The 19,506-nt window shown below is 35.4% G+C and overlaps 1 protein-coding gene across 2 annotated transcripts; it reads left to right on the forward strand.

The window, feature by feature from the left end:
* Window positions 1-1,872: 1,872 nt before the first annotated feature.
* LOC103966403 (ankyrin repeat-containing protein ITN1-like) lies at window positions 1,873-10,445 on the forward strand. 2 transcript variants are annotated; one of them, XM_048568917.1, is made up of 6 exons: window positions 1,873-2,147; window positions 3,191-3,363; window positions 8,236-8,706; window positions 8,831-8,980; window positions 9,133-9,584; window positions 9,679-10,445. In XM_048568917.1, exons 2-6 carry the CDS (start codon window positions 3,204-3,206, stop codon window positions 10,288-10,290), a joined length of 1,845 nt encoding a protein of 614 aa, XP_048424874.1. In that variant the 5' UTR covers window positions 1,873-2,147; window positions 3,191-3,203; the 3' UTR covers window positions 10,291-10,445. The 2 variants fall into 2 exon arrangements, with proteins under 2 accessions (XP_048424874.1, XP_018507696.2); XM_018652180.2 differs by having other exon boundaries at window positions 3,198-3,363.
* The last annotated feature ends 9,061 nt before the right edge of the window (window positions 10,446-19,506 follow it).

Here is a 19,506-nt window from a genome sequence, read left to right on the forward strand (position 1 = left end):
ACAGTCCCTATGCTCTTCGTTAAAGCTCGTTATTTAGTTTGGAGCTTGCGCTTGGTATTAAGCTGGACTAAAATGGAAAACGAGGTTGACGCTTGCTACACCTTGACATCCACTCTCCTTTCTTCTTCTGTTGCACTGTCACTATGGTCAGCTCGTCAACGATGCTTGCTCTTCAGTGGCCCAAGCTTGGGAGAGCTGAAGCAGCGTTGTTGTAGGCAAAAATTGCGAGTTGATGGAGCACCTGGCGATGCTACCGTTGGTGGGCGTTGTGACGAGAAGCAGATCAAGAGGTTGACGATGAATGTTGGGGAGATCTGTTCAATTTTATGCGATTTGATTATTTTGTTGTAGGTTGGGGAGATCTGTTCATTTTTCATGCGATTTGGTTGCTAATAATATTGAAGGAGAAAATTAATTAGTTTAAAAAAAAATAAGATAACTATAAAATAAGTGAGAGAGATGGTGAGATTGTGGAGATAAAAAGGTAAATGGAGGAGCTTGTCGGAGAAATCGAGAAGGGGAACAACAGAGTTTGCCAGGAGAAGGATTGTAGGAAGAAATTAATTTTTTGATAGAAAATAAATTAATTTAATAAAAATTATAGTATTTTTTGTAATCCTAACACTACACCAAACGCTTCACTAAGTCAATTCAATTTAGTCTAGTCTAAGCCAGTCCAATCCGATTTAGTTCGATGCAACAAACGCACTCTTAGATCACTATATTACGGAATAGGTTTCACTAAAAAATGTCAAAAGCATGTATCTTTGGATCTTATTTTACATTTGACCCTTTGAGCGAGCTAGCGCCCTTCCACATGGAACTCTTAGATCGCTATGTACGACTTTTTTTCTCAACAACACAATCTTAGCTAGCTTGAGCCTACCTTGCTATATAGAAACCTACACTTTCGGCTCCCTAGTTTTGGCTGATAATGCATGCAAGTGTTTAATCGTTAGGGTAAAGAAAAGAGCATAGAAGGATTATTACTTTATTATATTCAATATTTAATTTTACTCCTTTTACCTCTAGCTAATATTTGACATTAAAGTACCAAGTACTGTAATATTTAGATATTCTCCTTCTCTGGACCATCCAATTCGATCGCATTTTAAAAAATAATAATAAACATGATATACATGCAATACAATGAAACGAACCAAAGTTCAAGGAATAATTAGATATTCTGCCAAATTTGTGCACCAACCATGCATATTATAAGATTCACCAATATTTGAGCATTTGGCTGCGGAGACTTCCATTTCCACTTCCACCTTCTCTTGTATTTGTTTTACGATCCTCGTCTCTTTTCGGCACATTGTCGACTCCCTACGCAATGCGGCCGTCGTGGCCACTCCTCGGATGCGGGAAGCCATTTTTATATGCCAACAATGCATTATTATCAACTAAGCGTGCGCCTCGGTCTTGCCTACTCGTGCAACTTAGAGGTCGAAACTCTTTAATGGAAAAAAGAAAGAAAATATTTATAAAAAAAAAAAAAAGAAGGGGGAACTTTCCTCCCAATTTCCCTTCAATTAATTACAGGTTACCTTGATTTGTCTCTTACTCTAAGTGGGGAAGCCACTGACTTTATACTATGCCATCTTCTGTCTTCTAATCATTTTGGCAGGCTCCTCCCGCACCTGAAACCACCGCCTTATTGGGTCCATTGTTTTACTAGTCGTTGGTCGTCCAAGACGACTTTTTCCACGGCCCTCCCCTGGTCGTATTCACAACACGATAATTAACATCGACATTTTAACAATAAAATAACGCCATCCATGGAGTGAAAACAACCACACATTAAGTTTTGAAAGTTTCCTTCTCGGTTGAATGACCCATGTCTTAAAAGTTAATTTCCCCACAAAAGATAAGGCACAAAAGAGTGGAGAGAGAGAAGAGAGAGAGAGAAGAGAGAGAGAGAGAGAGAGAGAGATACTGTAACTACCTTGTTCGGCTTCAAACACTTTTAAAACCCTATATATATCATTCTTCATGAAGTTTCCTCGATCTAAGCCCCAGAAACCGTAATTAGCTCAGTACAGTACATTGACTTCTTTCTCTCTCCATTTTCGACTAAACTAAATTCCAGAGTCGAGTAGCAGTGCTTCTGTATAATTAGCTCCACTTGGCGACTGAAAATCTCTGTAAGTAATATTTTATATATCATGATTTCGCTTATCAAAATTAACGGTCTTCATTAAACAAAACTTACCATGCAAGTATGTTAGATCTCCATCTCCGTTTACATAATTTTCACACACTCATTAGCTTCACATTATTTGGAATCGAGTACCTTGTCCAATGACCATATTACTTGAATATATATTTAATTCTTCTTTTTAATGACCATATTACTTGGATATATATTTAATTCTTCTTTTTACTCGTCAATCTTGTTCGTACACATGATTTAATCAATTAGAAGCATAAAAGATTCCCCATGCCATGTATTGTTGTAAGTTCACTAAGTTGTAAGAAAAGTAATTAGGGTTGACCAGCGGTTCTGGAACAAATTAGTGGAGGAAGAAGGAAAATGAAAAGACTACAAAGAGATTGAAAAAACATTTTTCTAAAATTAAACATTGATTAACAGATTAAGCTGAAATTGAGTTATTTATCTTTTATTTTTGTTATACATGTAAAATATACAGCGATCATTGACTTACTCCATTTTTAACTGCTCAATTATTAAAGGATTTTAGCGAATAAACAATTAAAAAAAAAAATTGATCCCCACGGTTCCACATATGTTTTTAGTGCCGGGCGTATGGCTTTTTCATGCAATAAACATTTTGGTAGTTCGTCAGCCTAACGTAGGTGAGTGACGTAAAAGGAACCAACCAAATTTGCTTGTCTTTTGCTTGCTTTTGTAAATAAATTTTAAATTGTCACTCCATGTGATGGTAAGTTTAATTTACTTTTCCACCGTTAGTCACTATGTAAATGTGAATGAATTGTTTCTCTCGTTATGCTTCATAAACATATTAGTATATTACAATAGAGAATTGTTATTAGCACTCCAAAAATCTTATTTTACATTTCAAACTTTCTATACTATGAAAGAAAAATATACTTGTGAGGAGTGTAGAATAAAAAATTTGGAGTGCCAATAATAATTCCCTTACCGTATAAGTTAGTTGGCAATTCAGATTTTTCGGTGGAGATGTTTATATATATATTCCACAAGTTCATAGGGAAAAATGTCTAGTCCACAAGCACAATTTGTACCTGCCCCAGCTGGGATCCAAATGACGGCAGTAAATGGCGTTCCGGCTGCTGGGAATGTAATCAGCGGCATTGAGGCTTCTACGCCGATTCAACCGAGGCATCCTTCTTGTCATCTACTAGAAAATACCAATAGTACGTACGACATCTCTCTTTCATGCACATCACATGCATATATACACGTACCATATGATTATAATTGATATTTAGTCTCCATATATGCGTTGTATTTGCATGTGTGTAAAGGTTAATTAAAGTGGCAAAAGAGTCTGCAAAATGAGTAATTGGGAAAAAGAAACACAACTAGCGTGGAAATAATTAGGAAATAACTTGAATTAATATCAATTAATAATACAGAGCTAGGTGAAGTTATATGCTATATATGAATATGAGGTGACTATTGCATGAAAGTACGAAGATCAAAAGTATGATTGTATGAAAAGTTGGAATAAACCCAATATCATAAGCATATTTTATGAGTAACCCATTTTTTTTCGAAGAGTAATGTTATGAAGACCATCAATTTAAACCATTTTTTTCTCAATTAATGTGTAGTTAATGGCTTAAAAAAAATCAACACACCAAGCACTACGCTTAGATTTATTGGATTTGTTGCTAAAATATCGGTATTAAACCCGAAACTCCCGGCGGATGGCCAATAACCCAAGGAAAGGAAAGAATCGGTTACATTTTTCATATGATATCCTCTTTCTTATAGATAGACTAATTATTTTATTTATATTATTTTTGTATTATTTTTATTATGAATTTCCCTATTTCTAAATAGAATATACTAAATAGAGTCAAAAAATATATTGATTTAGAAATGGATTTTTTTTCAATTGGAAATTTCCAAACCCATACGTGTTTCTGCAGGTCTTACTATAACAGGTTTTTCTGGAAATATGCGTACCCATATTTTTCCATGGCGGCATGCATTTTGTGTCATTGCTCGCTGCCCTACTTCTATTTGTCTAGATGTGATCCAAGCGAGTTCAAGCGCTTGAAGAGCATATCTACCGAAGCAAATACGATATTCCTTATCCTGATTCTAAAGTTTTTATTTATTCTTGATAACACACAATCAATAACTTTTCTCCTACAAAAATTCAAATTTTTTATTTTCTCCTTCTTCCATATCAAAATTTCATGTTTTTCACCTCTAAAATTGTATGAATTTCATAGCATTTCTCCTTCTCCTACAAAGTTTATGGTGCATTTTATATATTTACCTTGTTAAAGGTCCAAGTGTCGTAGCAATTTACCTAGCAAAGAGAAGTATTTTATTTTTTTCGGTAATTGTTAGTTTTCTTCGTACTGTCGGTAACATAATCTTAAAACTTTTCATTCATACATGTTTTAATCATTTTGATATTGTATTCCCGCCTAGCACCGCTTAAATCCCGTCTAGGCACTAGGTGGTTGGCTACCACCTGATTAATCCCTAGGCATTTGAAAATTAAGAAAGGTCCTAGACCTGCCTAGGCATCCGCCTCGGCTACGACTCTCACGTGGGCATTAAATAGATAACTTTCATTTTTAATTTTATTTATTTTTAATAAATTATAAGAGACTTGTTGAATACTTAGATGTACACTCATTATATGTTTGTTCTTCATGTTTTCAATATGTTCTAATACTCTATAATCTATGTCATTCTATTTTCAATTTATGTATCTCAATACAATTATGTATTTTTAAAGTATAAACATACACTTATTTATATGACGTATAATAAAATTACTTAAATCCGCTTAATATGGTTAGGCCCCCGTCAAGCATCCTAGCGTCTTTTATACAACGTATAATAAAATTACGTAAATCCACTTAATATAATTTATATGTCTATTAACAAGGCAATACAAATATCGTTCCTATAAATAAGATAATTTCAAGAATGTATATGTGTTCTTCATTTTTACCTTTTAAGGTTTGAAATTCAAATTAACAATAAAAGAGTGGTAATATGCCCACCTCAATATCTTATTTCCCCACCCATCTTATATTTGCACCCACCATAAAAAGTAAAAAAATGCATAAACTCTTGTCCTACCCACTATTGTTTCCAAAATAACCCTACATATTACTTTTTTAATTATTTTTTGTCTATAAAAAAATTATTACAAATTTAAAAAAAATTATCACTAAATGAAAATACCCGAGAACTCCAAATATCATCAACAATAGCCCTTTCCTTAGAAAATTTGCAGAATCGTCACTAACGACTCCCTAAATCCCCAACACCAAGCGCCCCTCCTCTATTGCCAACTATCGCAGCACCACTGCGTCTTGAAAACCACTCTAGTACCCAATTTCTATCATTTCCAATTTGAATTTAGACAACACAAGAGAGAGTGTGATTAAATTGGAAGATCTTCACTCATAGTTTGGTGCTGCACTGGCTTTCCCTAACATCAAATTCCTCCAAATTCATTATATGGTAGGTATCCAAATTGTTCCAAAACACCAAACACGATCAGAGTTCAACGAGTGTCGGATTTGTGAGTCCCCTAATGTAATATGGTGTTTTGGAATAGTCTTGAAGACTAACTTGCTCTACTCTCTGGTAAAGCTCGATCACACCTTCCACAACATGCGCTTTATTGCGAGCCTCGAGGCTTTGGTTAGTCAAGTCCGAATTTACCCTCTTCCTGATAAGTTTAATTTCTAAACTTCCTTCCTTAGGAAAGCTTGTGGGGTTCATGATATTTTTTTCTTTTTCTTATTTATGATATTTTAATTTTTTTATCAGTATAACTAATAATTTGTTTAAAAAGAATCAATATAACTAATAATTGTGTGGCAAGACATGATTGGTTGGTATTTAGGTCTTTAAAGGTCATTTTATACTAGGATAAATTTGTCACTAAAGGTATCATTTTATAGTGGGTGTGAAAATAAGACACTAGGGTGGGCTTAATGGTACAATAAAAATGTTTTAAAATTGAATTTCAAGGATAAAATAGTCCTACCAAAGTCAGCACGATGCTTATGTAGATTATTTTTTGGGAGTTTTAACGAAAAGCCTGTGGTACTGTTCACTTTAATAAAAAAACCATATTTTTACACTAAAAAGTCAAACCTGATACTGTCACATCCCGGCCCGGGCGGGACCACTTCCCGGGCCCGCTCCACCACCGTAGCACGATATTGTCCGCTTTGGGCTTACCATTCCCTCACGGTTTTGTTTTTGGGAACTCACGGGCAACTTCCCAGTGGGTCACCCATCATGGGATTGCTCTAGCCCCCTTCTCGCTTAACTTCGGAGTTCCCACGGAACCCGAAACCAGTGAGCTCCCAAAAGGCCTCGTACTAGGTAGGGATGAGAATATACATGTAAGGATCACTCCCCTGGGTGATGTGGGATGTCACAATCCACCCCCCTTAGGGGCCCGACGTCCTCGTCGGCACACACGCGGCCAGGGTTAGGCTCTGATACCAAATTGTCACATCCCGGCCCGGGCGGGACCACTTCCCGGGCCCGCTCCACCACCGTAGCATGATATTGTCCGCTTTGGGTTTACCATTCCCTCACGGTTTTGTTTTTGGGAACTCACGAGCAACTTCCCAGTGGGTCACCCATCATGGGATTGCTCTAGCCCCCTTCTCGATTAACTTCAGAGTTCCTACGGAACCCGAAGCCAGTGAGCTCCCAAAAGGCCTCGTGCTAGGTAGGGATGAGAATATACATATAAGGATCACTCTCCTGGGCGATGTGGGATGTCACAGATACCATTTACTTTACCCTTTATTTTGTCGTCGTTAAAACTCAAAGTTTTCAAGCCCTTTTGATTAATTTTCCTTTATTTTTTCTAGTGAGTTCTTTCCACATTTTGCACGTTGATTGAGTCTAAATAACATGAATCTCATTTTGAAAAGTATACAAATGTCATAATCATAATTGTTTACTTTATTATCATTAAAATATTATCTTTGTTAATATGCACATTTTAATTCTTTGACAAAAAAATACACATTTTAATTCATTTATTTTGATTAACTTCCTCCCATCATGTCATTAAAAATGAACCTAAATGAGAAAATATTCAAAAGAAAAATAAAATAAAATTAGTTACACATAAGAAAAATATGAGAATACATAAGTGTACTGAAATATTAAAATGAATTGATTTACCTAAATATTTGTATAGAAATGTAGGTACCAAAATATATTATAATGAATTAATTTACCTAAATGTCTGTATCAAAATGTATTATATTGAATCAATTTATCTAAATGTCTGTTTCGAAATCAATATAGCAAAATATATTATATAAATTAATGTCTAAATAATATAAATAAATTAGTTTACCTAAATGTCTACAACAAAATATTATGATGAACGAAATTAAAATTAGGAAGAAAAAGAGAAATAAAACATCAAAATATCATTAATATATGAGGTGATTAAATGTATGCTGACATTTACAGTGACTAAAGGGACTGAAATTAGTTTTTAATCTTAATTAAGATTTTAATCTCAATATGATATTTTTCAAGGGTTAGAATGAAGTTTACTAAAAAGTCAATAAATTTGGCCAAATTGGAGTCCGTTCTGCCATGCATATGTATTGAACAAACCAAATTTTTTTTTTATAACAAGTAATATCCTCTAATGAACCGCTTATTTCTTGAGAGTTTTAACGAAACACTTTTAGTACTGTTCACTTTTAACGAAAAACCACATTTTTACATTTTCCTGGTACTATTCACTACATCTTTATTTGTCTTTTTTTTTTATTTATTTTATTTATTAAAACTAAAGTTTTCTTGGACTTTTCGTTAGTTTTCCTTTATTTCTTTGATGCATATGAACGACTAAATGATGCAAAATAATAGACAATTCATCTATTTAGACAAGAATCATATTCAGACAAGGATCAATCTAATGTCAAATAGCTGGTATGAAATTCTTCTACGAGAGAATATTTGTGTACACATGTATATTCTACGTTCATAAATTAACCATATGCTTAGTCTAATTTCATCCCTTGCATCCATCACAGGAGAGGTATACTTGAACTTGTGTATGCCCCTTTACAAGGCTGCAATGGAAGGCAATTGGGAAACCGCCAAAGGCATCTTAAATATCAATCCGGCACTCTTAACTGCTAGCATAACAAGCGGAAGGGAAACTGTTCTTCACGTTGCAGCAGGAGCAAAGAACAATAATCAGATTGTGGCGGAACTAGTCCAGATGATGGATGAAGAAGACTTGGCACTTCAAGATATTAAAGGAAATACGGCACTGAGCTTTGCCGCTGCAACTGGAACGGTAGAAATTGCCAAGATTTTGATAGGAAAAAATAAGTTATTGCCGACAATCCCCGGTGGTCAAGGAATGACACCACTCTATATGGCTGCTTTGTTTGGACAGTCTGAAATGGCGTGGTATTTATACCCCCAAACATTTGGAATGCTGGATGAAATGGGCCGCATTGTTCTATTTTTCTGTTCTATCGATCATGGTCTTTATGGTAGATACTTGGAACTTGTTAAACATTAAGCACATCTTTATTTCTTGACTACTATTCTTATAAAAATTGTTTGAGTTCTCTTTCCAACCCCTCCTCTTCTTTTAATCTTTGTAAAATTGTGCAGATTTAGCCATGAAGTTGCTACAAGATGATAGAACATTAGCCATGGCTCGTAAAGACGACAATGAAACAGCCTTGCATGTCTTAGCTCGAAAGTCTTCAGAATTTGGCGACCAAAGTACTCCAGGAATGTGCAGTAGACTTATCAAAACATGTGAGTTAAAATTTCTAAAGTTATGATATCAAAATCTGATTAGTTATATAAAAACAAACTTTCGTATTTCATCACCCTACATTAGCATGAAATTTTCCTATTCTTGTGACTATAAACCATTTTGTTTATGTTGTAATCCTTTTAATTTACAGTTAAAGTACTCCCATGCATGAGGGTTTCTTACAAAAGAAATGTGAAGCAAACTCAAGCCTTGAAGCTAGTCCAATGCCTTTGGAAAGAAATGTTGAGACATGACGACGACGAAGTCATGCATTTGATAAGAGAGCCTTCAGAATTAGTATTCGACGCAGCGAAATTAGGAAATTATGAGTTCTTATCTGTGCTTATTGACTCTTATCCGGAATTACTATTGGAATATGATGACAACAATCGGACCATATTCCATACTGCAGTCTTGCATCGTCATGCAAATATCTTCAATCTATTGCATGAGACAGGCTCCATCAAAGATATCATAGCAACATTTACTGATGATGAGAATAACAACATTCTACATCTAGCTGCAAAATTGGCACCTCAAGACCAACTCAATCTTGTGTCCGGAGCAGCTCTTCAGATGCAGCGAGAATTAGTATGGTTTGAGGTATCATTAAAGTTCATCTTATAATCAACCTTAGTCTATCTCGCCTGGAAATTCCTTGCTTCTTTAATTTCATTATCGATCATTGATGTGGCAGGAAGTTGAGAAGATTGTGCAACCTCCCTTTATAGATATGAAAAATAAGCAAGGTAAAACACCTCGGGAATTATTCACTAGCGAGCATGAGGATCTATTGCGCAAGGGAGAATCATGGATGAAGGACACTACAAATTCATGCATGCTAGTTTCAACTCTTATCGCCACTGTCGTGTTTTCAGCCGCATTTAGCATTCCGGGAGGTATAGATGATAATAAAGGAACACCGAATTTCATAAAAGAGGCGGCATTTTTAATATTCGCCATATCTGATGGAGTAGCGCTCTTTTCCTCCTCAACTGCAATCCTCATGTTCTTGTACATCCTCACGTCGCGGTATGCTGAAAACTATTTTCTCAAATCTTTACCGTTGAAGTTGATGGTCGGACTCTCATCACTCTTCGTGTCAATAACATCCATGATGGTAACTTTCAGCACAGCCTTCTATTTATCATGCCATTATGGATTAAGATGGGTTCCAGATCTTATATTCATATTTGCATTTGTCCCAGTTGCTCTGTTCGCTTTCTTGCAGTATCCTCTCTTGTTTGATATGTTCTTTTCGACATATTGTTCAAGTCTTCTGTTTCAGCCAAGGAGGGATAAGATTTAATATGTAGAACGCTCTACTGAAACCTTGCCTCCACAATAGTGTATATATTTATATATGTTCTAGCAGATGAGTTGTGATTAAATAAGAATGATTATCTATATTAACACAAATGTATAGCACTTAATTTGGTTCTAAAATTTTTTAGTTTTGTGCAATTACCACTCGAACTATTTTTTTACATTTAACCTCCTAAACTTCACTGGGTGCCCTTTTAGCCTAACTACGGAAAATCATTTATAGATAATACTTACATCCCTCAAATGGGGATGCACATCTCCAATTTGCGAAAAATGTATTTTGATCATACAAATTCAAGTATTCAACAATCGGAACCGTTCAATCTCTTATAATCTTCAATTGAATGTCACCTCTAAAAAAATTCATTTCAAATGGAGATCATAAATTCATTTAAACATATCAAATAAATGGACGGTTCATCATGTATATTTTACATGATACCCACACCATCGATTTGTTCTATTCATATGAATGACTAAATAAACTCCGATTGAAATGATTTTTTATATAGGTTAATCTATAAATGAAGATTAAGACGCTTAATAGTTCCAGTTGTTAATTTATATGGTCAAGAGACGTTATACGCAAATGGGAAATATGTGAATCCCCGGTCTGATTTTGTTTCACTATTTTTGGTTCACTTGAAGTTCTCATTATAGCGGTTCGAGCGAATTATTATGTTCTATAAGATTTATGACTTGTTCACTTTATTTGTCTCATTTTGTTGGGTACATGCCAAAGATGTTGAGATGCATAAGTTTACAACATTGCAAAATATTAGAAAATCATATTAGTATATGATTGTCAAATAAATTATCTTGTTAAAAAAAATAAACTCCAGAGGTATTTGTGACATGAGAAGATTAGGCACAATGTCTAGGGCTGTTCTAGGGAATTATCTTGTTGAAAGAAAATATGATCCATATATTGATGGGTAATATGATTTGACTTATTACCTGTTAAAGAAAATATGTTCTAAATCAATAAATAATCAAATGAAAAATGTAGTGGTGTAAAAAAAAAAAAAATATGCAAACATTCCTAATGACAAGCTCTACAACTTTTGTAAAGAGGTTAACTCCGAAATTCGCCACCATAATCCTATAATCCATAGATTTAAATTTGATATTTGATTGTTGCTTGTCGTTTACGTTTATGCTCTATTCTTATCACCGAATTTCGTTTTTTTTTTTTTCAAATTTTCTTTTATAAAAACATGATATCACTTTTTAAATTTTATAGTTAGTGATCATATTGGTCGGAGTTTAAAAGGTCTCTAGAAACTAGATAGCATTGACTCATATTTTAGTTAATCGTAAACATCAGAATGTGATATCAACGATCCAAACCGTTCATTTTTTAGCATTGGCTAAAATATCATGTTTTCAAAAGAGAAATTTTTTAAAATGAAATCCTGTGAAAAGAATGGAGCGTAAAGTACAATCGATGGTGAATATAAATCTACGGTTTATGAATTATGGTGTCGAATTTCGAAGTTGGTCTCTTCATGGAAGTTGTAAAGCTTGTCACCACAAGTGACTGTATATATATGTGTGTGTGTGTATATATATATATATTTTTTTTTTTTTTTACATTTTTCACACTTCTACATTAATTATTATGAATTTGTATTAATTCTGCACTTAAACAAAAAAACTATTCATGAGGGTTTGAAAGGTTTCAAAAATCTAAACAACAATGTAACCACGTCTAAACATAGAGGAAGCAATCATGAGTGTTTGTATATTTTTCACACTTGTACATTAATTATTATGAATTTTTATTTATTTTGAACTCCCCCTAAAAACACTACTCACAACGGATTGTAGGGTTTTAAAAATCTAAATGACGATGTACCCATCATCAAAGTGTAGAGGATGTGATCATGAGCGTTTGCATATTTCTTTTCACACTTGTACATTAATTATTATGAAATTTTGTTTATTTTGAACTCCCCCTAAAAACACTATTCACGAGGCTTTGTAGGGTTTTAGAAGTCCAAACGGTGATGTGCCCATCGTCAGAGTGTAAAGGATACAATCACGAGGGATTGCATCCTTTTTTTTTTTTTTTTTTTCACATTTTTCACCCTTGTAAATTAATTATTATGAATTTTTTAATGTGCTTTGGTACTTTGAAATTGCTTTGGTATTTTTATGTGCGATTAAACCCTATGGTTATTTTAGTTAGATTATTTTTAGTAGTTTAAAATTATCAAGCTAACTTTTTTCTTAACGGGTTGAAAGGGGTTACCTGTGAGTAAACCTATTAAGAACGGGTTCTTAACATGTTATCTAATTAGTCTACAAGTTAACACGAAAACCATTATTTTCGTGTCATTTTAGGTCGAGTTAACAGGTCATATAAGAAATTATGAGGTCTAAAAGAAACCCTTGTTTATTAACTATTTTTCTATTGAGGATTTGAGAGATAACGGTTTTCGGTTTAACATGTCGACTAATCGGATAACATGTTAAGAACCCGTTCTTAACATGTTATCCGATTAGTCGACATGTTAACCCGAAAACCGTTATTTTCGTGTCATTTTAGGTTGGGTTAACAGGTCATATAAGAAATTATGAGGTCTAAAAGAAACCCTTGTTTATTAACTATTTTTCTATTGAGGATTTGAGAGACACTTTGTGATATGCACTTCGCAACTTTTCCAATGACCTGAAGACTTTTTATTTCAATTCAATTTTTAGCAAAAATAGACAATCCAAAATCATTGTGGCATTCAATTGTGGTGAAGAAAGTAAAGGATGTTTCAAAAAAAAAAAAAAAAAGAAGAAGAAGTAAAATATCTACTATTAAGTCCAATGGTCATATAATTTCTGATTTGGTCGATTTTTACTAGAGATAATTGTTGGGGGACTTTTAGGTCTAGGTGGACTTAAGCTTTGAAAGCGTCCTCTTATCTCCATTGGTTCTATTTTGTATCGAGTCTCGGAATATCTCGAAAGAGTTAGCTCGTTTTAGAAAATATCTCAGTTAGATCAATAACTCGAAGATTAACATGATTAAGCAAATAATGGCTTGATCAAGAGAAGCGTGGTGTGGAAGCTAGAGGTTCATCAGTTTTGCATGAAAGAGAGAGAAATAAGATGGTTGTGTGGTGTTCTCTATTAGATAATCTAGGTTTCCTAGGGTGGTAATAGGGCTTTTGCTGGCTGGAATAAAGAGGAATATTATGGAAAATACTGAGGTTGCAGAGTGATGCCTTTTGGGTTTCTTTGGCTCTCTGTGTTATGTTGGGATCCTTTCTCTAAAGTTGTTGACCTATATTTGTAGTTGAATGATTCTCTTCCAAAGGAATCTCTAGTTATTGCTTGTTTCTTTCTCCCATTTCTCCCTAGTTCTTCTGGTACCCTCTATTTTTGTGCAAGATGGCTAGGTTCTGCCAACCTGTGAAACCTACATCATGCCTCCTTTCCAAGGCGCTGCTTTCTCAAGTCAGCTTTCCACATGCGCCACTTTTGATAGTGCGCCTCATAGCTTTCGTGCGTTGAACTTCTGCATGAGCTAGGAAGGGAAAGTCAGTGTCTCTTTTCATTAAATGCCTACTTTGCTGGGGTTTCACGTGGGCTTAGAGTTAGGACTTGGTTCTTTACTAAGTGAATTGGTTAGCTTGCTAGGGAAATGGGTAAACTAAGTCTGTTCTTTCTCAATGTTTGCCTATGTGGGCTACAAGGGTTATGTGCTTGGATCCTTGGGCCCCTAAGCAACCCAAAGTCCTCCACAATCTTGACTCCACATAGGCCCAATAAACTCTTGTAACCATCCACACCATAATTCACTTGACAAGCCCCGAGCATGTGACTTGGGCTTATTTTAGTGTGACAAATAGGCATGGGGGCATGACGTGATATATTTAAATGTCTGGCTTAATTATTGTAGCATGGCATGGTCATGAATATATTGCTTCTTTGATCTTGTACCTTTACATGTGTTTGGGCTTGACTTGGGGCTTTTGAGGCAATTAGGCTTCAAGACTTGGTTGGGTTTGCTCCTAACATTTATGGGCCTCAACAATAGTTTTTAAAAAAATACCAAAAAGATAAAAGATTGGGTCGTTGAAATATAATGTACAGTGAGCCCCATGAAGGTATTTGAGACATTCTTCAACTGAAACTCACTATATTTATTAATATTGATTTTGGACTGTAGGTGAATAACAATTGTGTATAGTTGGGTTAAGTTGGGTGTGTTAGATGCTTCAAATTTTTTGCTAACGCTAACACATGATTGGTTTTTACTGCAATGCGATGGTTATAATACCAATTTTTTATGAAATAGGAAGGGTTTTTATCACAGATAATTTGTGAAATTTGACTTCATTCCTCATTTTGATACCTCAATTCTAGAAATTAATTTGTATTGTCTCTAAACTTTACCACCACACATTAACCATATCGTCTATTTTTGTTGAATATTCTATCAATTTACCAATGCAACACACATATGAGCATATACATCTAATTAAACATCGACACATGAATTATACAGTTAAGCTTTTTCTCAAATTTTATTCTTTAGTGCTTCTTATTCTTCCTCTTTATTTTTATTTTTTCTATCAAAAGATAGATTTTCTATATTAGATGTTATATTAGAGAGCAGACAAGGTTAAAATTCATGCCGTAATACAACGATAACACTCATCTTCACCATTGTGGTAGAGGATCACGTGCTTATTCTTTGATGCATTTAACATGGTATTGTTTCAGCCAAAGAAACTTTTTGTAATTTCATTCAGTGGCATATAGTGCCAAGTGCCAACATGACGTGCAAGGGCCAAAATATTGATCCCACTTGCCTTCAATAACAAAAAAATTTCTGGTTGAAGGCAAATGTGCCATGGTTCTCTACTAATTTAACTTGCCACTTTATCCTTCTTAGTGGGATGAGATATGGCACGAGATGTAGACATTTCTGACCAAATCATGGACCAAAAGATTTCCACAACAAAGTGACTGAGCATCAAATTTAAATATAAATCAAACTAGAACTCAAGAAGATTCCTTTATATGACCCTACTAGATTGTTGATGATTCTTTTTATTGCTTTTACATGTGATGGGGCTCAAAAATTTCATACACCAATCCAACCAAGTCTCAACGCCCAATTGTCATGCAAAGCCTACATTCAAGCCCAAATACATGCCAAGCCACAGGATCGACGAGGAATATATTTATAAACATGCCATGCCACGGTGATTAAGTTGGACACTCACACCATGCTCATACCTATTCATCATGCCATGCTTCCTCATGCTAATCACTGTCATGCTAAGCCCAAGTTACATATTTGGGGCTTGCCAAGTGGATTGTGATGTGGATGGTTACAGAAGGTTATCGGGCCAACGTGGAATTGGGATCACGGAAGACTTTGGGCTATTTGGAAGCCCAAAGATCGAAGCACATACCATTTCTATTTCACGTAGGCACCATTGAGAGAGAATTAGCCTAGTTTACCTTTTGCCCTAGCAAGCCAACTCCCTTAGATAGAACTAAACTAGATTCTTGCATTAAATGTATGTTAAGCCCAACAAGTCAGGCATTTAACGCTAGCTTTCCCTTCCCAACATGCACAAACAATCAATCAACGCGCGATAGTCCTGAGGTGCGCTACCAGAATTAGCGTGTGCGGAAGGCCGCCCTGGGAAAGGTGCGCCTTGGGAAGTAGCAATTTGTAGGTCTCAACAGTGCAACCAGTTTACACCAAAATGGAAATGATAGGATAGCTAAGGAGAAATGAGGGGAAGACCGTAGCTAGGGAGAAAGGAAGGGAAAACCAAGCCACAAAAGGATATTCCCTTGAAACCTAGAGAAGAACCCTTCGCTTACATAAAAGGGGGAATGCATGAAGTGATGTGAAAATTAACTTGACACACAAATTAAACCCTATTTGTGACAATTGTAGTATATATGCAAGTAGGGATCGTTCTAGACCGAGGATTAACTAGGGATGCTAATCAACACAATTGAGACTCAAAAACACAAAACTAGACTCTATAGACTCAAAACTAACTTAAAACACTTAAAACAACAACAAACAATAAAAAAGACTCAATTTTAGACCTAACAAGTGATTTTGACGAAAATAAAACTTAACTTGACTCAAAAGACTACAAGAAAACAGATTTTGACTCAAATAACAAGACTAAATGAAAGGGGGATTGTTTTTGACGAAATTAAAACTTTAAAACAGAAACTTTGCATAAAACACTTTGTAAAAACGAATTTGGTGAATTTAAATGGGTGAAAGGCTAGTTAGAGGGTCCTTCTCCACACATGACATATGCATATAAACCAATTTCCAGTTATTATTTATTTAGACTATGAATGACAACGCCCCAAGTTAATTGCATCGCACAATCAACCATCAGATTTTCCTTATTTCATTGAATTAGATGGAATACTCATCGCAACCAAATTATCTTTCTCAAGTTCCCTATATGAAACACATAATAAAGATACATATCAAAAGTTGTCACGTTCTATGAAAATCATAAGCATTGACAAGACATTCATCACTATGAAACGCATGAGACTCATACCAAGGATTCACTTAACACGATTGTGACTAGCAACCTCCACTACTTGTGAATATAAGTGAATAACTATTACGTGAAACTCCCTTATACTCTAGCATCAAATTCATGCATGCAAATTAAGTGTCGACCCTCAACCAACACACATAAACAAGTTTTAATAACTTAGATAAGCAAATCACATTCAAGACTTAAGAAACAATAACTGGATATAATCAATTCATATAAAACATATAATCATGGCTTCGAATTCACCTCTAACTAAAAAGAAATTAGTTCCACATGTTCATCATAATTGAAAACCAAATTAATATAAACATTGAACTAAAACTAAGGATAGAATACACCTAGAAACACTCCACACTCCAATGGCATGCACGGCACTCCCTTGGATGGCAGATTGCACAAGTCTTCTTCTCCTTCCTTCCTTGCTTGCGGGACTAGGGTGATGTGGTGTGAATTATGATGTTTGATGGCTTAATGTATGAATGAATGAATGAGTGAGTGGATGGTATGAATGGTGCGGCATAAGCTTGAATTTATAGGCTAGGTTTTTGCACAATTTCTGAAGGAAAAGGATTGCACAATCCAATGGGAAAAGGACTAGGGTTTGGTAAAAACCAAGAGGGAAAAGGTTAAGAACCTGCGGCATTCAATTAGGATCAAGTATAGGGCTTCTAGAAAGGATGTTTTAGAGCATATTTCTGACTCCAAATCATAATAACACACGGCTTAGGTGTAGGATAGGAATTATAACTCCTAAACCTCTAAGGAATGGCATTATGCGGCACACAAATGGATAAGGCTTCTAGAATCTAAATTATGTGTTTAAATGTATAACGAATCCCTTCTAAATAGCTAGAATTAAGGCACAAACTGATTTGGATAAGATAAGATAGGATAGGATAAGGTTGGTTAGGATAGGATAAGATAAGGTTGGATAATGTTCCTTATTTCTTGCTGCTCTTTCCTTATCTTCTTTGTATTTGATTTTCTTTCTCCAGATTTATAGCATTTCCTAGCCTCTCTTGACTTCAATTTCGTCCATCCACTTTGCTCTATAGTTAAGCTATCCAATCCATGCCCAAAACTAATCCAAATGGCTCCAAATGCACTTTTTTGCTCCTTTTGCCATTAGGACCTAAAAACATACGAAAATAGCTTAAAAGACTATAATAAATAGTAATTAACTAACTAAATGCAAGGAAACAACATAGCTAAGTAGCATAAATATGCTCCTATCATGAAGAACATGGAGAAGATTCAGATGAACATAGAGAGAGAAATAGAGAAAACTTAGTGAGAGGGAACCATCCAGGAAGAAGCCCATAGAGTTCCATTTAGTCCAGAAGCATACTTCAAGTCTCAGGCATTACCATCCACGTAACCTTAGAAATTCCCACAGCCTTCCATCAAACATCTCAACCATTAGAAGCCTTACTATCACCTTAGGAAGGCCCAAATCATGCAACTAGGAAGGCCCAGATCCAGAAGAAACATTACCATGAGTGGCAACGCATTAGTTGCATGCGAGGTTGCTTCTCGATTCAACGAGTCTCAACGTGAAGGTTCGCACCAGGAAAGTCAGGAGAACCTGGATGAATACGACATGCCAGACATCATTACAACCATTCATGCTTTAGGTGAAGCCCAAAAAGAAATTGTTGCGTCTGTAAAAGAGTTGAAAAACTCAATCCCAAGCTAAGCGAGAAACCCAGTGACAAGGACTACATGCCTAAGGAAAAGGCTTCTCAGGAGGAGTCAGCTGCTGCTAGTGCCAATGGTCATGAGAAAAAACCATCGTTTGTCACTTAGGAAGACGTCATAGCCATGTTAAAAAATGAGCTGCACAGGAGCTCAGACGACTGGAAATATACTCCTAAGCCATCACACCCAGTTAGCGTTCTCCATATGTATTATCCTAAGGGATACAAGACTCCTAACATTGTTCACTTTGGTGGGAGGAAGGGTAACCCTAAATAACATATAAGCTGTTTCATTGATGCTTTGGGTCCTCATGCCAGCGACTGCAACCTACGTCTCATGGAGTTCTCGAAAAACCTAACTGATCGTGCCTCGCACCAAGTTATATCTGGACCTGGGAAGAGCTAGTGGCCAAGTTCTGTAAAAAATGCTTCCAGCATAAGGAAAGGACCATAACAACTCAGCTCAGTAATACATGCCAAAAACACAGGGAAGATTCGGTGACTTTCGTCAAACGTTTCCAAGACCTCGCCCTTGACTACTATGATGAGAAGAATGATGAAGCTCTTGTGGAGACCTGCATCAACAACATTGTAGCTGACTACATGGCTGAAGGAAGATTTGTGAAAAACAAGTTCATTTGAGCAACATCAACAACATGCAATTAACAATTAAAAGGCGGAATCATGTTTATATGCACTCAAAAACAAAACTTAACCCATGAACTTCAAAGCCTAGTAGATAGGTGAACCAAGACTCAACTCAAAATAAAGTGAGTTGAGAAATCAATACCTTTTTAGATTCCTCTTTGCATAAGCAAAGGCTAATCACCCAAAGAGAGGGCCTTCATTCCTTGCATCTTAGATCCATGGATTTGGATGGATGAAAAGGTTTCTCCAAGTTCCCAAAATTGAGAACCTCTAATGATTCATCACCAAGGCATA

This window comes from the organism of the source record quoted next, unplaced genomic scaffold (assembly GCF_019419815.1).
Source record: "Pyrus x bretschneideri cultivar Hongxiangsu unplaced genomic scaffold, Pyrus_bretschneideri_v1 Contig5, whole genome shotgun sequence".
In the NCBI taxonomy this organism is placed as follows: Eukaryota; Viridiplantae; Streptophyta; class Magnoliopsida; order Rosales; family Rosaceae; genus Pyrus; species Pyrus x bretschneideri.